At 35.2% G+C, this 25,784-nt stretch overlaps 1 protein-coding gene across 1 annotated transcript in view; it reads right to left on the bottom strand.

The window, feature by feature from the left end:
• Positions 1–25,784, bottom strand: part of LOC121374775 (B-box type zinc finger protein ncl-1-like) — a 75,291-nt gene that overhangs the window by 30,208 nt on the left and 19,299 nt on the right. The window contains exon 2 of the mRNA XM_041501883.1: positions 13,385–15,661. Within this exon, the coding sequence (XP_041357817.1) occupies positions 13,385–15,621 (2,237 nt within the window). The 5' untranslated portion in view covers positions 15,622–15,661. The remainder of the gene's footprint in view (positions 1–13,384; positions 15,662–25,784) is intronic.

Raw genomic sequence — 25,784 nt, 5'->3', positions numbered from 1 at the left:
CCTGGTATTTGTTTTATATTCTATCATGCATTTTAATAATAAAAAATGTATTCATGTTCATGTACTTTTTATTACGACATAAAACCATTTAAACAATTAAATGTCAATGTTTTAGTGTTGTCAATTGTTATACAATTCACTTGATATTTTATTGGATGTATCAATTCATCTTCAAATGTGGACTCTCCTACATTCCTAATGGGACTCAAAATATAAGGTCATGAGTCCATGGACTCGATATTTTTGAATGAATGAGAACCCTGCATTTAAGCAGGTAAAATTCGGCAAATATATGGGCATCTAGAAGTTCATTCGGGCAAGTAAATTTTACACGCCCACTTGCCCGAAAGGCAAGCGTCTCAAAACATTTTTCGTGAAGACTGTTATCGTGCATGAGTGAATTGATAGTGTCCTTCCCGAGCCTTTGGCAAGGGAATAACATCAATTCACGAGTGCAAGATAAACGGTAGGCCTATTGCCGAGTAGCATGTTGGGTATTCTATTTATTATCCATTTTTAATATTCATCATTTTATGGAAGATTTGCAAGCAATACTTATTTTCAAGTTGATAACGAGAGGCAGCGTTGCGTCATAGCTGTGACATATGTATCACTGATAACTTAAGTTAGTTGTTGACATGACTTTCACTATGGAGACTATTTTTACACACGATTAACTGCCTATAGTGAAGCACTGTTTATGACGTCAAAATGTATCTGGGGAAGAAATGCTGGGTTTTCTTTCCCCACTTCGCTGTCCATATGGGTAATAATTGTCATCCAGTGGCTGATGATAATAATGAATGTACTCGAGTGGTGTTACACATAACAAACTTGGTTTCTTCACTATTGTGTTTCTAGTTCACCTGGTCAGTATTTAACATAAGCCAGTTTTTAATTTAACTTTTATTTAGAGACATGATTTTTCCAGATATCTTATTAACCTGTACTTTGTTAGTGGAAAACAAAGCAAGTACAATGCACAATAGATCAACCCCAAAAATCAGAATAACAGTTATGTTGTCACTTTTTATTGTAAATGACAAGTTTGCATGTGACGTAGCTCAATGGTTATGTGCTCGCTTGATGCGGTCAGTCTAGAATTGATCCCACTTGGTGGGCCCATTGGGCAATTTCTTCTTTTAGCCAGTGCACCACAACTGGTATATCAAAGGTTGTGGTATGTGTTATCTTGTTTGTGGGATGGTGCATATAATACTATTAATGGAAATATGTAGCAGGTTTTCTACATCAAAATTACCAATGTTTAACATCCAACAGCTGATGATTCATGTGCTCTTTTGGTTTTGTTAAACAAAATTAACTTTATGTGACTAAGCCAAGGATTTTTTCCTTTTTCTCCTCGAAAATACAATGTTTTGTTTAATGACACCACTAAAGCACATTGATTAATTGATCACCGGCTATTGTATGTCAAACATTTGGTGACACGTAGTCATCAGAGGAAACCGGTTACATTTTTCCATTTACAGAGAGGAAAGCAAATGCCACTGCTGTTGACCATGCAAGCATGTCTCAAGATTGTGGGTCATTCATACCATCGCTACTACACACTTTTCCTCATTTCCAAAATGACAAGTTCATTGAAAATACCGTGTCATTACCAAATGCAAATACACTTGACTGGCAAGGGTTTAATCAGTACCCAAAAGAATATGGAAAACTGAAGCAAAATAGCAAACCAATAACTTGAAGATGAAATAATGTTTTGTGTAAATATTTATTTGTGCAAATCAAACCAAACCAACAAAAATATATAATTATAAACGTTCGACTGTTACAGGATTTACTGTACTCTGATTGGACGATGCCTCAATAAATCTCAGAAAATAAGGTGATTACAGACTGGAACTATTTTTAACCGGGTCGGGGGAAGACGTCAAATGACCCATGTTACTGATCGTTTTAAAAATACAATGAGTAAGCAACCTAAATTTGATCCATAAAATAACTTGTTTTGTTATCAATTTACTGGTGTATAACCGTCACAAATTGTAAACTTTTTTAACAATTTTATACTAAATTTGTGACTGTTAACCGATATCTTCACAAAAACAAAAGACAACTTATTTATCCGATTCTAATATCCTTTCCTCTTAATGACATGTTCTGAGGTTCATGGAAGAACAACATTCATGATTTTTTTTTTTTTTAGCTATGTTGCCCAATCAAAATAAGTAAATTGTTTTACAGTAGAAAGTTTGTAATTATTAAAAAATAAATACGATAACACATTTAACCAGAAATTTGGTTCGACGATGAGTCAATAAATAACTCAAATGTCACAAAAATAATTCAAAACTTGGTGAAGCAAACAAAATACTTTATTGAATACCATATTCAGTTGCACTCATAACAAACTCATGAGAATACATAGTAATAAAAACTGATTTACCAACATACATTTTATTGATGGCTTATATAAGTTAACATGAAAAAGTTTAAAAATCTTCAAATCAATACAGAGATCAAATCAACCTTGGAAGTGGCACACACCTTACTTCTAGAACTATAAAAACATAACTATATTGCATTTGCTTCATTTTTTTCAAATATTTTTTTATATTTTTTTTGTATATATATATTTTTTTGTTTTGTTTTTGTTTTTTGTAAAAGGACAAACACAAACAGCCAAAATTAGTGCATATTTAGTATTTGGTACAGACTTAGAAGAGAGCAACTTGGCCTAAGTTCTCAATCCCATTACATTAGCATTAAAAAAATATAGTAATGAATGCAGAAAGTCGCCACCTAGGGACCTTACGAGAAAGTTTCAAAATAGAAAACAGCTGATCAAAAAATTCTAACTAAACCATTTAACATTCAGATATATATATATATATATTTTTCTAAAGAACTCCCATTAATAATCTGCACAATTTTTCATTATAAAAGTAAGCACCTTCTTAGTACCAGTTTAAAAATTTATTGGCAACAGGCAACTGTGGAACATTCAAGTTAATTGGCACACTTCACTAACGACCCTACTGGATAGAATATAAAATGATTTAAGATTACATACCCTTTAATGTGATGACCAAACTGTTCTGGAATGTTTTACACATATAGTATGAAATGAAAGTCTATTGATCTACATTGTTTTTCTTTTTCAAAACAATCTTCTACATATGTAGTAATGTGCCAAGGTTAAGTAGTTTAATTTTTTTAAGAAACGGAACCAAACTTCAAAGTGAACAATGGAGGCTGAAGCAGTATCTTGTCCATTGCACATTAACATTAAATGTAAGCCTGCTTTACTGCAGTGAAACCTTTTTTAAACGGGACACTCACAGGACCAAATAAAAAGTCCAGTTTTAAGGGGTATTCAATTTACAAGGATTATGTTCTGTACTGATACTTGAAAAGGGACTTAAAAAAAAAATCCTGTTTCGACCCAATTCTGGTTTACAGAGTCCAGTTTTGAGGGGGTTTTAATGTAGTTATATTTACTGAATACAAAAAATATAGCCAAAGTCAGTTTTGTCTATTAATTTTAAGGGAATTGCCGTTTTTCCTACTGAGCATCTATTTAAGGCAATAATCAGTGACAATTTGAGGGGAAAAATCAAAAGTGAATTGAAAGAGAAATTAAAAGCCAGTTGCAAATATAACCTGCAATGGTTTATTAGCAAGTAAGTTACAACACTTGGTTTTGTTTTCAAATTAACAATATGCAGTGCTCCATTCCAGAAGTGTGCCATTTAACCATAACAAATTGTTCCCAGCAGTGTTCAGTGAATGCTGAGAAATTTCGATCCATGCACGAATGGACTGAAACCTCACAATAAGGCGATCTTATCAAAACATCTTTACTTGCTAAACACCCGCAGTGCACTACATTCCCTTCAAACTGTTCAGAGTTTCTCTACACCAAAGCTAGTACATACAGTAGTGAACAGAAATGGTGAATCTGTGGCTTATTTAGCCATCGCAACTAGCGAGAAAGGAAAGGAATGTAGCGCACCGTAAACACTCGGCAAGTAAAGATGGCTTTAACTGTGAAAAAAGTGGAATGTGAATACGACAGAAACCTGACAACAGATGCATTGTGGTCCAAACAATGGAAAAATTAAATTATTATGCTCAACATCAGGCAATGAATTCTTTCTTGCAAACTGGCCACTGGACATGCAGACTGGTGTTAAGACTTTACAAATGGTTGATAATAATAAATAATAATAAAACCTTCGGGCTAACGAGTGAGAAACGGAACTGAAAAAACTGACAACATGCACACAGTACTGGACATGCAGTAATGAGATTCATACATTTGATAATGAACAGGGTTCACCTCTTCAAACACAAGCTAGTCACTAACCTTTATCATGTGTACATGCAAAAGCATGCACATTTGTGGAGTAGAAGGCACAAGGTCGGCATTTAACTTAGTTCATTATGGCAACAGAAACATAACACCTATTGCTGAATTTATGTAGTTTTGAAAAACAAACTTTAGTTTCAAAGATTAATTTCTACTTGCTGTAAAGACAACAGTATTTCACACATTCACATCTCTGAACTGAAAAATTGGTTGCATTGCACTAAGCTGAGATTTATATGTCTGGCAAGTTTTAATATTAAGATATATATTTCTGTAAAACAAATTCTTAAATACTGCATGAGGCACAACAATTCTTTAATTCTTATTAATTAAAAGACTGTCAGGCTTGTAATAATTTTACTAACATAATAATTCTGATGTCTATTTGTGACCAGATTAGAAATGCTGAGTATTATCATATTTCCCTCTAAGCCAGTTTGCAAGAACAGAGAAAATGAGCTAACAAGCCACAGAGGAATAATACTACTATCTATATAACTACATTTAGTTACAAGTATAGAGTCATAAACAATACACGTGCTAGGTTAGTCAACTGACGTCTCTCAGAATTTAAACCAAAACTGTTGATTCTTTTTAATTTGCTTTTAAAGATAAATAGGATGGCTACTTATGGCAAGACGTGTTATTGAGTAATTAGGGTTTAAGCTGGACGTCCAAAATAAATAGTGATTTGGCACTTTGGTCAGAAAATCTGTAATTGGTAATGGCATATATTCGCCAAATTGAACTTTAAATCACATTTGGCAATTTGACTAACAGCTTAAACCCCGTGTATTCACTCATGTTCATTAAAAGCAGTACTGGAAGTATTCTTCATTAATAATTTAAAAACTACAGTAAAAAGAACAAACAGTTTGACTTCTCTTAGTAACTAAAATCATTTCGAGAAAATATTATCTTTTTGAATGGAGCAGGACCGTAATCATTTATGGTTTTGTTAAAACACTACATTAAAAACATATCCTTAATTTAGATTATTCTACCTACTGAAGTTAATATAATACCGTTTCAATCATAGCTTAACAGTAAAAAATTAGATTTTGGCAATGGATTAAAAAACATTCATGATCAAAAGTCTACACTGTACTACAAATAACTTGATATATATGATCAATAATTTCATAAAAATATTTGGAATTTAAAATAACTTTCTTGGCCAGTTTGAATTATATTTTAATGAGAAAACTTGAACCAGACTAAAGTTTGTTTTGTTTTGTTTAACGACGATACCAGTCTAGTAACCATAACATGTGTATGTTTTCTGAATCTATACTTGTAACGCTGGAATACTGCTCTAGACGAATAATGAAAAAAGTACAATAACCATTAAATAGAGTATATTCAGTATATGTAACTAGTAAACTGTTAAACTGACAAAAAAAACATACCAATAAATTTAACTTATTTACAGATAAAAAGACAACAAAAATGCACATCACACTAAATCTAATAACAAAAATACGAAAAAATTCAAATGGTTACGGTTACAAGAGATAAAAACTTAACAGGACATCTTTGAAATTAAGATCACATTCAACTCATGTAAATTCAAGTAAAATTTGCTTTATGCATTTGGGGAGGGAAGAAAAATGCAAATCAGATCAGTGTTCACTCCTTGATAACGGAAGCAGACGAACAGAAAGATACGCATCTCATTTCCACACACACACAGAAATAATCATCACACAATGAGCAGAACGCATGTTTGCATATATCGTAGGTAAATATTGACGCGGTAATTGATGACTGGCTTTGTCAACAGTTGAAATTAAGCAAACCTTATTGTATTAATAATAATTAAAAAATTTACTGCTTTTTCGTAGTCGTCAAATCAGTACAAAAGTAGTCTCAAAAATTGTAATTACAGGCATATAAATTGCTCACAAACAAAAAAAATAGCCAAAAGCTCAATCTAAAACCGGAGTATTTCACTCCCATCAAAAAAAATGTTCATGCGTGAAAAAAGAAACATTTTTTCAATTTCAGAAAAACGATCACACTGATCATAGTCACAGCACACGCACAAAAAATGGCTAAAAACTATTTTATTACAATTGAAAAAATGTCAATATATATATATATCAATATCAAATCAAATTCCGACAGCATCATTTCCGTTTTAAAAACGTTTTTGTGTTCCATTTGCCTTGACACATTGCTTAGTTTTCAAAATTAGTAATTCTTTTTTTTTCTTTTTTTTTTAACAAGTGACAGACAGACAGACAGACATTTATGAAGGACAGTAATATAAAATGCATTATATATAACAATTGGTCAATTAGGCAATGTCTGGGATGCACTGACAACATATAAAGCCTAGCTGATTCTTCCAACACCCAGCACATTCTGACAACAGAAAGGAACAGAACAGGCGCGACCTCATGGAATGAAGCTAAGGTATAACAAATGCAAACATTTAACATTGTATATTTTTCAAAATTTCCAACTTTATAACAGATACATATTTAACTAATGTTTTTCTAAACTAGATATATGAAATTTAACGACAAATTCTAATCTATGCACACACACACACACGAAAAACGATAGTTGAAAAAAGTTTTGGCAGGTTGTTCAAATGTTTTGATTTCCTGTAGAACAAAAAAAGGCCCCTTTGTAACAGGTGTTAATATGATATATATCTTACAATATTAATCTTACACAAATAGTAAAACTGTGAAAATATGTTAACGAGCAGTTTATGAGTCAATATGAAAAAAAAATAAAGCTCTGCGACACAGGCGCGCATATTTTCAATACAGCCAATCAGTCGTTATCACTGTGTGACAGCTCAAACAATTATGATACACTTTTAACATCTAAAACAATTAACGTAATCATAATTTATTGATACTCGTAATTAGTCTACACAAATTTTAAATGGTACGATTATATTCATTTATTAATTTATTAGTTTCATATTAATTACTGAAAGTTGAAAGTTCAGATTGCTTAGAGGATGAATGTCTCTAGAATTAGGCTGATCACATGGCATTAACAGACTGAGTCCTACATCAACAAATACGGTAAACATTTTGTGACAACAGAAGTATGTTAAAAACATCAAAAATTGTGTACATAATCTGCTCTTAAATGTCATACAGCATGACCAGATATATTTTTTTAAAAAGGTCAGTTTGCATAATTTGTGTTAAAAATATAACAAATACAAAAAGAAGTGATGAAAAAAAAATGGATGAAAAAAGATTCAATGTAATTCCATTCATTAAAGAAATAATTTATTGCTGATTTTGGTAACATGCAATAATTTGTTGCTATGACTACAATGTCACTCCACAAACAGAAAACATTTTTTTTTTTAAACCTGCAACATAACAATGATATGTGTATTACTAACCGTGTCATGGTCATTAGATGAAATAATTTATGTAAACTAATCTCAAAGCGTTTTATATAAAATATTAATCAGCTACATTTGTCGTAAGATTGGACCTGATTTAATCAAAGCATTTTCAATTAATTTTAATTAAAATTAGAATTTATATTTATATTTGAAATACATTTATTTTAATCAAAACAACTGAATTAAAATTTCAATTTAAAATAGTTTTTGTTTAACGACACCACCAGATTAATTAATAATCGGCTACTGGAGGTCAAACATTTCAATTTAGAATGAGCTCCTCTAAAATCCCACAAACTGTACCCTAGTTTTAACATCACAACTTTTATTTAAAAAGTATATTAATAAATGTTGTTAATTTACAGTCTATAATAGATATATATTTAAATAAAACAATGGATTACAGGTATTTTTGCTAATAAACATTTAAGGAATGTTTAAATATGACACAACAGAAATTTTATCTGCATGCTTTTTTTCGTCTTTTTTTTTTTCGTATACAGCAGTACTGCAAAGATATTGAACTATAATAACAAACAAAAAAACATTTTCGGAAATATAACATCCATTCTGAGCACAAGTTCCTTAAAGCTGGCCACACCCACATTTGTGAATATTGCATTATGTAACAACGCGAGCCATTGGCTAGACACAGACACCAAGTACTAATCATGTTTTATGCCCTGCAAAGCACTCCAGTGAAATACATTCATGTCTGAGCCTGGCAGTGGCTAGAACTATGAATATGAGATGAAGTTTAAATTTAGTAAGATATCCAATCCAACAATCCCAGTCCTTGTCGAATATACTGATGAAAACAAATAACGGGACACACTGAATAGTAACAGCAGATACTGACTGCAACTAAAACCTCATCCACTGTGTCAGGAAGTTACCAAACCCACAACACATCTCTGTATTTTATATAGCCATAATTACTCTTAATAGGGAATTAACAGTTGGTCTCAAATACTATGTGTTCCATTATTTATTTCCATCAGTATACTTTCACCAAGAGTCCATAACATTCTTTATTGGTTTATTACTCTGAATACATTTTAAGTCCAGAAACGAACAAACAGAAATAATTTTTCTATTCGTTTTCAATTTACTTCCTGGTGATGATTACATCCCCGTAATTTTCAGGTGTAATACTAGCAAGTCCATTCAATAAATCTTACATCTGTCTTTAGTAAGTAAAATTAGTATTCATCAGGACGTAATTGTCAAACCGAATAGCCGAAACAGTTTCTCACTATTACTGGAATTGCAATTGATATGAAAAAGGCTAATAATGCTTTTGGCTGCTTTCACATGCATCAGATTTTTTGTATGCAGTATTTTAAATTTTTTGCAGTATTTTGTTATCCCCTCTGTTGAAGGGTCTGTCACATAAATGTTATGGTTTTCAAGTGAAATATTCTTGCAACATAGTAACACGCATATTTCTATGCATCATGCTTCAAGATTTGCTACTTGATTTTTCAAAACTGCATATCGCAATATCAAGCTGGAAACCAAATGTACATAAATATTACTGAATATTATTTGCGATTTCATAAAAAAAAATGTAAGCCAAATACTGCATGTCTGAAATCAAATGCATGTGAAAGCAGTTAAAAATATCCATTATTGGTGAACGAGATAATCATAAAAAACCCACATAAGAGTGAACTGTGGACAGGATATCTCCTAAAGATAAATTAAATGAACAGCACCATGACATGCAGCAACAATTTGGAACCGTTAGCAAATTTAATAACAAAATATATTTAAATATCTTCAATAACAACAATGATGCTTATGATGAGGTTGTTCATGAAAAAAAAAGAAGTTTTGTTCCTAGTTCTCCTCATTTTGAATCACGACGCTCGATTAAACTCGGACCTGACCAGATGGGTTGACATTCAGTATATATTTATCAAAAAATGCACAAATATTAACAGTTGAGATTAACTCAATGCAGTGATTCAACAGCAAAAGGGTTAACACCGATGGAGCCAGACAAAGCTGTAATCTAACAAAAACAATATCCCGTGCTGGCAACTCTCGACAAACATCACACTTCAGACTAGAGTTAACGCCCCTGGCCAGCACTGCTACAAAGCACGGTCAACAAGTTATGCAACAGGCAAAATGCACATCCAACACATTAATTAACCCTTTTGCTGTTGATATGGATATGTTTAGTGGCTATGACAAATGTTCGATATATTATTAATGACAACCATTAACCCCTCCAATGCTACATTAACAGTTAGTGGATCCAAAAGGGAACTCCATACATATTAGCACTCCAGGGGTTAATAAAAAAAACAATATGGCTGTACCAAGAGTACATATATAATTGTATTAACTATACACCTACTATTATAACAGATTTAACATTCATACCAGATAATAATGAGACTTCACAAAAAAATAAAAACAAAAAGCTATGGAAATTAATGGCTCGAATATTGAGCTGCAGTTTGGCATATATTGTTGCACTTTTGAAAGCAAACTCCAGTTTGACCTGCACCAAACCAAAGTGACTTTCACTGCCTGCAAACTCATGTCAAAATGTAAACGACATATATTCTGCAAAAACACCAATTTGGCGCCCAAATGCTTTTTGGGTTCCATTATGACATCATTATTTCAAACATACAGGTTAATGGGTTTTTTATGACCTACGTGACTACACACCACATCAAATTGCATAACATTTTATTGAGGCAAACGGGAACAGTTATTTCGTCATTTCACAAAGCACCATTACTAATTTTTTTTCTTTATTTTTTTTTGAAAATAACAGTTTTATGAATGCTCAAAAGTGAAGGAAAACTGTAAAAATATTCAGCTTTTAACAGTATATATATAAAAAACACATGTAAACAGCAAACCCACAGGTTAACCATGGTGCATATGTTTATGTAACAACAACTAAACTACGTAGAAAGGTGCAAACGGCAGGTAATATAAGGAAGACATTTTTGTCATTAGTAAACACAACCCTTCTGTACTAACACCTAACAGCCAATAAGAACAATTGTTACAATCCTTTAAGATGTACAAGTTGTTATGGCAACAGTTTCTGACATACATAAATTTTATTGTTACAATTAATTTAGTCAATAGTCATTTGAGGATAATGTGGAAATACGTTTATGGGAATGCAAATATTAGTATCATGAAATGAAATTTAACAGATGAAAATAATCTCACTAAATAGTGAAAGTCGCTGTCTTGCTTATTTATCCAATACAATATTGGGAGTAAAATTGTGTATTGTCGATAATTTTTAGAAATCCTACAGAGTGTATCAATGTCACCTTCATGAAGGTTCGTCAAATGTTAGCAAGTCAGTCTGACATCTTTTGAAGGTCAAAGTCCCACACCAAGTATTCATTACAAGTACAGCATAATGTACTTTTGGCGCCGATACTAACAGTGCATAGCAGACGTCAGACTACAGAACACGTAGATCCCCAAATGAACTGTCAACATCATATTTATTAATTGGTAAAAATTCAATGAACTTTGGTATTTGATGTAATTTTAAAATTAAAGGACATTAAACAGAATTTCTGCCATAACGTGTGAGTGTTAGCACAAAATAACTCTTTTTGCACCCACAATCACGACTTGTTCATCTTTAAGAAAATATAAAAAATGTACACATAAAAAAGATGAAAATGTACTTTAAGTACCACATTTTATCATTCATTGTTCTCATAAAAAAAAAAGGGACCGATTCTGCCATTATTTGTTAAACTTCATTCAATAGGCTTGTCAGTCGACACGCCAAATCAATCAAACATAGAAATATTACTGTGTAATCAACCGGAGACACGTTCTTTACCAACCTATTTAGCAAATTCATGTCAAACATCAGCAGTTGATAGGTGACTTAAAAATCTCAAAGTATACAATACCAAAGAATCGTTGAAGGCAATCAATACTGCTGTCGCACATTAAAAAAACACAATAATTTGAAAAAAAAGGGGGAAAAAATCAAAAAAAAAAGAGCAAAATATCACACTTGGAAAAATGCCACTACAGATAAGTAAACCAGTGGGACTGGCATCAAGTTAAAGAAACAGTTAAGTAACACACAGGAAGTTCAAGCGTCTGATGCGGGGAACTAAAACCAAACTGCTTCTTTGAAATATTAATAAACCATTAAAACAGACGATGTTCACACTAAAATTCACTCAAATCACATCACGCCCTTATTTACGATATTTATTCTCCAACTGAATTTCAAATCTTTTTAAAAATCAGACATTCAATTTATGCAATGTTTTTTTTAATTATTCAAGTAATTGTTAAATTTATGTGGTCTCATGGAATGATTTTTTATTGTGTAGGTTCCCTTACAATTACTTGAATTTATGAAAACTAAATTTTTCAAGAACTCTGCTTAAAGAGTCAAAAAAAAATATATATATAAAAATTCAATATGCGAAGCTACATCTGTTTACATTTCCCGAGCCAGACGCCTGCCATCCAATAACAACATGCCATACATCGAGAAGCAGTCATCTAACATATGGCTTATAACAAGTTGGGTTCACTTTGCATTATTTGATATACATATATATATATATTCCGTAACAAGCTTTATTGCAACTTAGTGAGGTAGGCACATCCAGACAAACAAAACACGTATTCTGCATATAAATATATTGACTCATAATTAGTGAACAAGGGTGGGGTAAATTACAAAACCGTCAACAATGAAAAAAAAGGAAGGAAAAACACAACTGATAAATAATTGAAGCCAAACTGTGGTCGGCTTTTACACCATGCATAACTATAAATCAAATGAAATAACTTAATAAAAAATGACAGCAGAATTAAATAATTGGCCAAAACGGACAATATGCATTCCTGTGAGCCACAACACCAGGCAATGTGTATCACAAAGATGAGAGAACGAACTGCCTGCAAACGGACGAAGCACACGACAGGTCATCATGCAAGCTCTGGTCAAACACATTTTTTTTTTTTTTACATACCGACAACCAACGCTGTGTACTCATATGTGGATTTGATTAACTAAACAAAACAGTAAATATTAAACTTCAATAGTGAACATAAATAAGAATTTGTAAATACTGAGAGGATAAGTTTTTTTGTTTTTTTGTTTTTTAAAACTTTCATTTAAACAGTTAAAATATGTGACCCTTTTGTATGAAAGATTGTGTGGGAAATACAAACGCACAATCTCGCGGTATGAGTAGTTGACTAGTTACATCAATGACAAACAGAAAAGCATCCGAGGACACTCAAAACAAATGGAATATCAAAAAGATGGCCGCCACGGTAATAATAACCTGGTGCCAGTTGTGGAATTACACTTCAATGAGACATATGACTGGGCTCTCTCGATTAACCCTCCCAACAACACGCACGTTCCAAGCTGTGCCTAAACAAATAGCACTAAAATATCCCAACAGATGAAGATTTTTTTGTTTGTTTCCAAACCGTTAACAAATCAATGCCATACAAAGGCCTATACTCAAGTATACATGACTTGCTGGAAGGGTCAATGCTACCTTTTCAAAATCAAGAGTAATGATTACAAATTATTTGTAAATACATAGAGTTCCGTAAATCTCTGTTGCAAGGTGAACACTACACTTACAAGAAATGATTAGTACCGATTTTACATGTATTTGTAAATGTAAAGCTTGTAATCTTTGCTGGCAAGAACAACAGAGCCGTCATCCATGAGAGCGACGTCGAAGCACTGTGCGTGTTTGACCTTCGACTCCAGTGCGTTGATCAGCTGTCCGTCCTGGGTGAAGATGGTCAGGTTGAAGTTGTTGTGGTTGTCGGCAACGATCACCTCCCCCGACATGTTGATGCCCACACCGATGGGGTAGTTGGTGACGCCCTCCCCTCCGATCTGCCGCAGGAACACCCCCTGGTAGTTGAAGACCTTCACGCAGTGTGCACGGTTGTCGCTGATGAAGATTTCCTCCTTGTCATTGACGACGACGCTGTTGGGGAACTGGAGGTGCTTGGAGCAGCCGAACTTGTTGAGGACATTTCCAAACTGGTCGAAGATGATCACACGCATAACCTTGCACTCGACTATGATGATACGGCCCTTGTTGTCGACGGTGACGCCGCGGGGATGCTGTAGGACGTTGGCACCGAATTTGCGCACGAACTGGCCGTACTGATTGTAAATCTGGATTTGATGTGTAGGACTTCGTTCTGTAACAATAATGTCGCCTGATGACCGGACATTCGACACTCGGTTTGGGTAAAGCAACTGGCCGTCTCTCTTCCCGCACTCCCCGAACTGGAACTTGAACCGGCCCTCCTTGTCAAAGATCTGGATCCGGTGGTTGTTGGTGTCTGCGACGATGATGTCGTTTTGAGCGTTGACGGCAACACCACTGGGCTCGGTGAACTGACCTTCGAGGACACCAAACTCGCCAAAGCGACAATGGTAGATCATCTTCTGGCGGCGGATCTGCGACTTAGGTGGATATATACTGGAATTGATGAGCTTTGATGTCAGGTCGGCAATGGAATCGGTCGATGAAGGTGAAAAGACATCTATGCCGTTCTGCAAGATGTCGAGGCCACTGGACCACTTTTCGTACTGGTTGGTGTCCGTCGGTGGGAATATCAGACTGGACGTGCCAAAGTCTTTGTTAAGGCTGACAGACTCAAATATGTGACCGTTGGTTAGGTTTGGCGGTGTGATGAATCCGTTGGTCGTTGGACGTGCGATGGGCTGTGGTTTCTGGATGGGTGCGAGCTCGTTGCCCTGTCGGACGTAGCCGAACGTGTTGCGGATGCCCGTCTGGATGGCCTGGAAGTTGGAGACGAACTCGATCTCAAAGTAGTTCTGGTTGTCCTCGTCTGGCAGGAAGTTGTATATGTTCTGGAAGCGCTGCTCCACGAAGTTCTTCACCATCAGGGCCTCGGTGACCGACGCGTGTTTCAGCAGCTTGTCGATGAACTCAGCGCCCTGGTACAGCTTCTCCACGCTCTCCTGCATCTTCTGGGCCAGCGTGCTGATGGCCACCTGCTTCGTGTTAAACGCCTGGTCCAGCTCCTTCAGAGCCTCGGCCTTCCGCTCCTCCAGCATGGCACGGTAGAAGTTGTACGTGTCGTTGATGTCGTTCTGCGCCTGGTGGTAGTGAGACTGCAGTGTGCTGGAGAAGTGCTCAATCCCCTTGGCAGAGACGCGCAGGTCACTGATCTTGGTTCGGGCTTCGTTCTCCACGTGTTTCAGCATGTCGATCTGTTTGTCGGCGACGTCCATCAGGAACTGGCATTCGTGGCCGCGACCATGGTCAAACACTGTGCACTCCTTGCAGATGGGCTGGACGCAGGTTTTGCAGAAGAACTTGAGAACATCGTTCTTGTGTCGCTGACAATTGACAGGCTTGTCGGCCTTGCTGCCCCCTTCCTCCTGCTTGAGCTGCAGGTCACCCAGACTGACCACCCGGTGACCCTCGAAGCAGTGCATGAACTGGTGCGCCATCACACAGTTGGCGCAGAGGAAGTTAGCACAGTCGAAGCACCGCGCCACGGCGTTCGTTTCCTTACTCTTGCAGCCCGTACAGTGTAAGGCACTTGTGTCAAGGGCAGACGACTCTAGGATGTTGCTAATTGCGTAATCGGGCTTGAGACCGGCTAAGCCCTCAGCACCAAGGTACGTGTCGAAGTGGCACTCAGGGCAAGACACCTTGTCAGGGTCGTCCTGCGATTTCTCCAGACATGGCTGACAGAACGTGTGGAAGCAGCTGAGCACCTTGGGCATGGAGAAGGTGTCGTTGCAGAGACTGCATCGCGTGTTGACGCCGGCCGACTCCATCTCGCTGTCTGACGAGTTGGAGGCTGTGGTTAGCGTGTCACTCTGGGAAGGAGTGGGGGATGCCATGGGTAACGATTTTCTTTTCGGGATTCCTCAAAAATTATTCCTGAAAGTAGAAGAAAAAAAATTCATTATTAGTTTTATTTTCTATATATAATATTTTTATAATTACAAAGATTCTGCTGTAATGCCAATACTAACTGGGTTTCTGCCAAAAGGAAAGAAGGAAATGTTTTATTTAACGATGGACTAACACATTTTATTTACGGTTATATGGAAGTAAGGAAGGAAATGGTTTAATTAACAACACATTCAACACATTTTATTTTACAGTTTTATGATGTCGGACATATGGTTAAGGACAACACAGATATTGTGAGGAAACCCGCTGTCGCCACTTCATTGTCTACTCTTTTCGATTAGCAGCAAGGGATCTTTTATATGCACCATCCCAGTGTTATTGGTATGTTACAATAAATACTGAATGATGTTCTCGCCAAAGGATGTATAATAAATCAGTTTCTTATAGGCACAACACTATATCATACATGCATATTAACGTAACAATTAAAGGTCACAGACCACTGACCTATTTAGTGGTCTAACAAAGTATTACCAGAACAAAAATAATTTGATTTGTCCCTAAATGTACTTTAGTCAACCATCTTCATAACCACCATACTCCATTTATTAATAACATATTGTAAAAATAATTGAATTATGGCTATGGTCCATAATTCAAAAACTAAAATTGCCGAGAAGGACGACATGGATTTCACTCAATAATGGTTGAGTTACGGTGATGCGATAGCTACATATGGTTTCCAGCAATTAATGTAATTTTTATTTATTATCTACTTTTAGAGAAATAAGGTCCTTAAATCTGTGACAGTATGTATTTAAGATACCATCTGATCAACTGCCATATACATGTTACTGTTCATGTATATAAAATTCAACCATAAATTTGCACAAAAACACCAACTTGATATTGACAATGTTCAGCCTTTATTTACTTCGATACATGTCTTAATAATACAACAGAACCCACACAAGAATTTGCTAGTTATTTTAAATTTTTACTTCTAAAATTAGCTTCAAACAAGACTGTATCAGGGCTTTTAGAATGTTCTTAAAATCCACTAGCCATGGGATCAGTGGTTTTAAAAATGTACTAGCCATGATTAAAAATTCACTAGCCCTACTTTTCTTTAAGTTATTTCAATTTTACTAAAATAATAGTAATAATGAGATATGTCACCTAAAGAGGGAGATAGAGCTTAAAAACACTAACATTGGGGGTTGTGGTGGGGGCAGGATATTCATATTTATAAAATAGACTTAACTGCAACATTTGAAGAAAAAAAATCCACTAGCCGTCGGGCATGGCAGTAGTAATTATTTACTAGCCCAACACTGAATATCGCTAGCCATGGGAGTGGGGCTACCATAATCTAGAAACCCTGCTAGCCGTCGGGCAAGGCAGTAGTAATTATTTACTAGCCCAACACAGAATATCACTAGCCATGGGAGTGGGGCTACCATAATCTAGAAGCCCTGCTAGCCGTCGGGCACGGCAGTAGTAATTATTTACTAGCCCTACACTGAATATCACTAGCCATGGGAGTGGGGCTACCATAATCTAGAAGCCCTGCTAGCCGTCGGGCATGGCAGTAGTAATTATTTACTGCCCAACACTGAATATCACTAGCCATGGGAGTGGGGCTACCATAATCTAGAATCCCTGCTAGCTGTCGGGCATGGCAGTAGTAATTATTCACTGCCCAACACTGAATATCACTAGCCATGGGAGTGGGGCTACCATAATGTAGAAGCCCTGCTAGCCGTCGGGCACGGCAGTAGTAATTATTTACTAGCCCAACACTGAATATCACTAGCCATGGGAGTGGGGCTACCATAATCTAGAAGCCCTGCTGTATAAAATATATACATTTCCTTTAAACACAGAGCTTCTGACATGTTGCACAATTGTTTTCAAGTTTGTTTTGTTTAATGACACATGATTTATTAATCATCGGCTATTGGAAATTTTGACAGTCCTAGAAAGGAAACTCACATTTTTCTATTAGTGGCAATGTATCTTTTATATGCACCATTCATTCATTGCACAGACAGGATAGTACATACCACAGCCTTTGATATTCCAAAGCGAGAAACAACCCTACTATCTGGACTGCATCAAGCAAGCCCTTTATGACCGGAATGCCTGATGTTTTGACCCAAGCCTGTTTGCACCCGAAAAAAAATTCAATTCACCCCCCACTTAATTAAAATACACAACTAATATTAAGATATTGGCACTTAAATGTTTCATAGATAAAAAAAAAAAATCAAAAGCGAGACACAAGCAGAAATTGTTACAGAGTATTAAACCATGACTTGTATAATATATTACAATCTATTTTACATGAATCAGCAGAAAAGAAAGGTGACTGCAACACACGTCTGCTTACAAACAGATGGCGTCTGAAAAAACTTAACTGGGCACTTTGTTTCCAAGATGAATATTATACATCATAAAAATTAATAATATGGACACAAATTGTCAAGTCAGGATCCATTATTTATCATTCGCAATAATATCTGCCCCGTCCCACCCCTCTGCCTCATCAATGCAAAGAGGAAATTTTTGATCGGGCTTATATATGGAATGAATGAATGAATGGGGGAGGACTGGGCGGATATTTTGCCCATGATTCTCTATCAACCACATAAAAAGAGTAGAAATCAGAATTTCAAATACAGATCTACTAACTGTAGCATTTTAAACTACCTTATGACATGGATTTGAAAGAAAGTTTGTTTTTTTCTACACTCTACACATAATAAATTGTGGTTATAGATGAATACAGTACCTGAGATTTGAATTTCAAAATAAAATAACATTAAATTCTACCACAGTAAACTATTAAAGTGTCAAACATAATTGCAATAAAACATAAAAACAAATATACCTCTTATCAGAGCTAAATCACAATCTCAAGACAAGGTTAGACCCTAATACAAATATTACAGTCAGTCTTGGTATTACGTCAACATAAAACTAAACTGCTGAAACTAAAGATAGCTTATACATAAATCACCTGACAATCAACTTTAAATAAAACTGAAGTAGACTTGCACGTAACATAAAACCACACAAACAAAAGCTGAAACATAAACCAGTAGAATGAAAAAAAAGAAGAAAAGAAAACACATACCAGGCAAGAAGTCAGGTGTGTCTGAACGCAAAAGCACTATGAAAAGCACAAAACACAACAACAGACTGAGTGACCAGTAGACAAGACTGTGACTGTGACTGTGAGCCACTGGTTTGAAACTAATCTACCAAAGGCCGAGAGAGACAGGTGCAACTTGGACTGCAAGCACACACTTCAGAAGTACTCGCTTTGATTGCTGAACAATCAGAAAATCTACTCAATCAGAGCAACCAGCTCGGATGTGGCTGAACATTGGAGTTCCTTCTCCTAATCCAGTCAGTTGCCAAGCAGAGGCTCAGCTCAAGTCAGTGAGTTATCCTCAGATGGCATGAACTCTAACCAAACAGAAGTAAAAACTAATCAACAGTTGAGGTGCTCTGGAAATCTCGGTCGGACTAACTACACAAACAAGCCAACTTTTCATGGAGTTGTATTACTTGTAAGCTGAAGAATCTAAGCACGGCAATTAGTTATCAAAATCAACTTAAAAAAAGTTAAAACAACTTTATTGAATGCCACAAACAAAGGAAAATGTGGTTTAGAACACCTCAACAGTTATTAAAACAATTGCTATTTGGTGTCGTAATTTCAGGCTCAACACCAGGTCAACAAAGAAAATCCACTGTTATCACATAAGCTATTCCAACAAAAATAAAAGTAACAAGTTATCTTTTATATGCATTTTCCCATAGACAGGACTTTACATACTACAAGCCAACCTCCTTAAACAACCATTATTTACGAGTCATCCTGTTGGCCATTTTCAAACACATTTATTTTGACAGCAAACAAATGTTTAAACCAAGCATTATTTAAAATCATTATCAATATGTAGATTTTTATTACAAATGTTTTAATATGCTTTTATAGTATTGCTTTAAAACAAATTGGAGAGAAATAGTTTTTTCAATGTTCTAATTTTGCTATTTACTTTAAAAATTAGTTAATACATATTAGTTTTATAAGTAAATACTTTATTTTGATTTATATAGGCCTATATGTACATATTTATTAAAATAAAGATGGACACATGTATACAGTTCACATTATTAATGGTTGTTTTAAACAATATTTATTCCATCTTCTTCATGGTGGTTGGGTTTGGATGATAGGCACATAAGCCTATATTAGGACCTCTTATTGTAAATATATAGTAAATTCTGCAAATATAAGTTACATTCAATAAAAAATGGTAGCATTAATTTCATTTCAACTTATTTTCATGCTTATATCTTTAAGGGTCAAGCATGCTGTCCTGGGCATACACCTCAGCTATCTGGACTGTTAGTGGTTAGTGAGAGAGAAGAGGGTATAGTGGCTTTACACCTACCAATTGAGCCCTTAAGAACTTGCTCTGGGTTGGAGCCCGGTACCCTGTACCTACCAGCCTGTAGTCCGATGGCTTAACCACTGCACCACCGAGGCCGGTCAATGGTAGGAAAACCGGACAAAACCACATAAGGGCAACAACTCTTAGTGTGATGAAGAGACTATCTGGTTTGTACACCTGCCAACAAGTGTGGACACAGGCTGTTGACCTGCAGTGTAACGAACACACAGGTTGTAGAACCCACCAAGAGAACCAGGCTCCTGTCAATGGTGGGAAGGCCATTCCTGGTGGCTAACTGGGACACTGCTCTGGTGGGCAACTCCCCACTTATCAGAAACCACATTTCCAGAATAGGTGGAAATACCACTTCCATTCATCAAAATATTTTACAAATGACAGCAGTATACATGTATCAATGTATTTTACACTAATTATCAAAGTAATTTCTCAGTTATAGCCTGTAGGCCTATATATTTTTTTTCTTACCGACAGATGTCCCACTTGGTCTTATACAGTGATATATATGGAGTAAACTGAGACACAAAATTTATGCAAATTGTATGTACACTGTAGTCGGAGTATCTATAGATGGGGAGGTTATTTAATATACCCATTATGTTAAACAATGTGTTCTTTAACTTGCACAACAGTTTGGTATCTGCCAAAAAGTAAATTTTGTCCCCGTGTTTTTTTTCTTCAGTAAAAGTGCAGAACACCCCAAAATTGCTTTAATAATTAATGTATTTTTAAAGTCTTGTTTTTCATTCCAAATTTTAATTAGTATCATTTATAACTAAGTTTTACAGTTTTGAGAAGAAAAAAACCTCCATTGTAACTGGCTTTTGATCATTAAAATAGCATGTTTCAACAAAGGGATCTTTTACATGTGGCAGAAAGAGAGAGACAGACAGAGACACACACACACAAAGCCTTTGGTCATGAGCTACCAAGTGGAATTTTTAAAACAAAAAACATCTTGGTTCTACCAATGGGAATCGATCCTACAACCCATCCCATCAGTGAGCTACGTCTGACCCCTGGTAAGTTTGAAGACTGATGTAAGGTAATTGCCACTGACCAGTCCAGTGATGTGCTGACACAAGATGACGTAATGAGTGACTCAACTGTCACAGACTGCTGGCAGCTAGGTTACCTGTTAGCCAGTCTGTCTATTATCACCAGCAGTAGGATATATTTACACACGCCAGCTGACCCCATGTCAGCACAACAGAGGCACACCAGTGCACAAGGAACAACACTGTGGCTAAAAATACATCTCACATCATACGTATTATGGATTATTACTTTGTTAAAAAATGTTAAGTGCTTTTATCTAGTAACCTCTAGAAAAAGTTACTTCCTTTGCTAATATTAAGACCTAGCCTTAAATTATACAATTTTTTTTATTTTATTTTTTACATTTTTTGTTGGGAAGGAAACAAGTCTAAAATTTCTTCTTCTTTTTTTTAAAAAATTATACATGTATTTAAAATTGCAATTTTCTATCATCAGTACCAGTATTAAATACACTTGTTAATTTTTTTTGTTACATTTCCCTGTTACCGTGAAAAAATTAAATAAAATTATGTTTGTGTTCGATCACTAGTCAGAAAAAAGCACCTTTTTTCTCAAGTTAAATCACATGGGAGCGGGACGTAGCCCAGTCAGTCTGGGATCGATCCCTGTTGGTAAGCCCATTGGTTGTTACAACCAGTGCACCACAACTGGTATATTAAAGGCTGTGGTATGTGTTATCCTGTCTGTGGATAGTGCATATATAAAAGATCTCTGAAAAAGAGTAGCACATAAAGTGGCAACAGCGGGTTTCCTCTCTCAATATCTGTGTGGTCCTTAATCACACCTCTGACACCATATAACCGTAAATAAAATGTGATGAGTGTGTCATTAAATAAAACATTTTCTTCCTTCCTTGAATACAAGATTTCTATTCAGCCATGAAACTAAATGGATTGAAAAAGTTCCAGTACCATCAAGCTCGCTATCTAAACGATCTTCAGTTCCTTGCAGTTGTTTTATTAATGGATGAATAACCACGTTTTAAACTTGTGCAGAGTAAATTAATTTGTAACTATTTATGAGAAAAGGTATTATCCTGTCCATCTCTGAAAACAGCCCTATGTGACATCGGTCCATCGGTTCAATTTGCCCTGAAAACAAATTCTCTTTGCGACACTAGATTTTGAAAAAAAGTATGTTAGAAGCTGATTAGCCGATGAAGAGATGAAACTAAATGGATTGAAAAAGTTCCAGTACCATCAAGCTCGCTATCTAAACGATCTTCAGTTCCTTGCAGTTGTTTTATTAATGGATGAATAACCACGTTTTAAACTTGTGCAGAGTAAATTAATTTGTAACTATTTATGAGAAAAGGTATTATCCTGTCCATCTCTGAAAACAGCCCTATGTGACATCGGTCCCATCGGTTCAATTTGCCCTGAAAACAAATTCTCTTTGCGACACTAGATTTTGAAAAAAAGTATGTTAGAAGCTGATTAGCCGATGAAGAGATGAAACTAAATGGATTGAAAAAGTTCCAGTACCATCAAGCTCGCTATCTAAACGATCTTCAGTTCCTTGCAGTTGTTTTATTAATGGATGAATAACCACGTTTTAAACTTGTGCAGAGTAAATTAATTTGTAACTATTTATGAGAAAAGGTATTATCCTGTCCATCTCTGAAAACAGCCCTATGTGACATCGGTCCATCGGTTCAATTTGCCCTGAAAACAAATTCTCTTTGCGACACTAGATTTTGAAAAAAAGTATGTCAGAAGCTGATTAGCCGATGAAGAGATGGACGAAAACAGCCATGAAACAATGTGATCTGCCGTTCACATAATGTCAGCTATTAATAGATGCCAATATTGATCCTCGGACGACAATAGACATGAATAAGAAAATTTCAAGTCGTAACATTTTATTAAAGTTATAAATAAAAAAATAGTGACTGGCAAATATGAATGTTCAATAAGCTATTTCACTGACGAAGGAAATGGGGGGAGGGGGGGGGGGCATGTGCTCCTCCACTTTTCAGATATTTTGCTTTATATTTGCTTTATAATAGTGTAAAAGTGCATAAATATAATAATGTGCTCCCCCAGTTTTTGGCACCTTCCTACGCTCGTGTGTTTAAAACTGAAACTTTATTTCAGTGATAAACTTTGTTGCCAGTAATTGTTATAAACAGTCCACGAATCTAAAGCGATTTCTACTTCTGTTGGAATCATATTTCTTCTGCAGCAAACCAAAATTCATTCAATATTCATTCTATAGGAATGTTGGAACTTAAAAATGCTATTCTGTCAATTCAAAGATATATATATATATACAATTACAATACTAATAATAATACTGTTATAAAACAAGCTATTACCTGACATAGTCCACAGGAAACTCACTATATTTTTACATTAGCAGCAAGGAATCTTATACACATTTTTCTATAGACATAGCCTTTGATATACCATCTGTAAGGCACTAAATGAAACAGTTCCATTAAGGTGGTTCAATCCTACTACTCTAGCACATCAGTCAAGCTAAGCAAAGTGCACCACTATTTAATTAATTTTTTTTTACAATTTTTAAAAAGTATTTCCAACAATAAAAACATATCTTGTAAACAGAAATATGAACATGTCTACTTAACTAACACTGTATTGTTAACTTATTAAACGACACACAGAAATACAGCTTCAAACAGTCAGCGAGAATTATAAAACACAGACACAAAGCAGTGCAGCAAAGATGGTGAACAAGCTGGTTTGTTTACAAAAGCTGTAACCATGGCAAACATGGAGTGCATTTCTTATGGATTTGAGGCTTTTCAATTCCACTTGGGGATTAAGTCAAAGATCCAGGAAAGACGGAATACAGTCTAGTACAGCACAAAGGGAAGTGGGAATGTATGTTCGATGCAGCTGCTGTAAAATATCTAACCAGCTTAAATTTGGCCAGGTGGAAAACTGATCAGACAATGGTTATTAAAACACATGTCATTGCAGTAATTCGGAAAACTGTTAAATCAGCATGGCAGTTTTCAAGGTGGGGAAATTATCAAGTAACATTTGAAAACTCTAGGGGCCGATCTAGCTCAGTCAGTAGAGCGCTCGTCTGAGCTGCTTGGGTAGAAGGATCAAAACTTCTCAGTGGATCCATTCTGATTGTTTGTTTTTTTCTACATCCCAACCAGTGCCCCACAACTAGTACATCAAGGGGTGTGGTATGTGCTGTCCTGCCTATGGTAAAGTGCATGTAAAAGATCCCTTGCTGCTAATGGAAAAATGTAGCGGGTTTCCTCTTAAGACTATATGTCACAATGACAAAATGTTGACATCCAATAGCTGATGATTAAGAAATCAATGTGCTCTAGTTGTGTTGTTAAACAATTGGTTTTTTTTATTAAATTAATATGTTAAAATAGCATAATAACATACCAATAATATATATATATAAACTAAATATATGAGTTAAACATAATGTGAAATATATGAATTATAAAAAACGGTAAATTACAAAACTAGATTGTAGACACAGGTACATCGTTAAAAATATTAAATAATTATTTATTACCCAAATTTTGTTTTACAAAAATAGGTGTTCTAGCAGTTGCACAAACAAAGGAAAAAAATATTTGGTGAAATATACAGTACTATAGCTAAAAAAAATAACAACAAATAATAATAAATTATTAATAGTAATAATAACAAGCCGTGTGCTTTTCAACATTAATTTTTAAAATGACAGCAACAAAATGATGTGTCATCAATAAACCTGCACTGAATATATATAATATATAACTGACTGCTATAGAGCAGTGTAGGCAGGGCTTATTAATTCCAGAGATGTTATGTATGTGCTATAAAATGCAACAGCCCAAGGCCACCAAGTACGGAGCGTTGGCAGTGTGTTAGCGTGTACGAAGTGCGACACACACACACATGCGGTACAGCCATGGACACACCGTGTGTAAGGAGCCCTGTGTGCGTCTGGCCTGCAGTCTGCACACAATGCATCAGTAGTCACAGCACGAACAAAGAACGGCCTCCAACCGCACGGAGAAGACAGAACAAAGAGATCCGAGAGCCATGCAAGGCAACACTGTCTGTGCACAGAGTACACCAATGTGTCAGTGAGCAGCAGAAAGAAGGAATATCAGCACAGAATTTAGCACATGCTCATCACATGTACATTTAACATTAAACATTAAGTAATTCTGTATAAGCCTACAGATGTAATTAAAAAAAAAAAAAAAAATTGTTTATTTTTAAAATGCGGTAAAAATATTAAGACAAAAATATCTAATTTAACGTAAATAATTTTTGTTAAATGTAATCGTTTATTTTTTAAATGAAAAAATAAGGTAAAATTATTAAGACAAAAATTACAATTTCTGCAATAATTTTTCATAGCCTACATTAATTGAAAAATATAGATGTATATTTTTGAAATGGACCCTAAAAAAAAAAAAGGGGGAAAAAAAGGTGAAAATTAAGACAATTTCTTTTGTAGCCTACGTTAAACTTTTTTTTTAAACTTTTTTTTTAAAGCCGCACACCCTAGTTCCATCCAGCGAAAATAAATTATAATTTGGTTAATCTACAAACCTGTAACACACTTAGATCACGTTTTTATAAAATGGAGTGAAAAAGCAGGTTTTA

This window comes from Gigantopelta aegis, chromosome 6, assembly GCF_016097555.1.
Source record: "Gigantopelta aegis isolate Gae_Host chromosome 6, Gae_host_genome, whole genome shotgun sequence".
Lineage (NCBI taxonomy): Eukaryota > Metazoa > Mollusca > Gastropoda > Neomphalida > Peltospiridae > Gigantopelta > Gigantopelta aegis.
The sequence above is the reverse complement of the archived record's forward strand: the minus strand, read 5'-3'. Positions and strand labels throughout refer to the sequence as shown.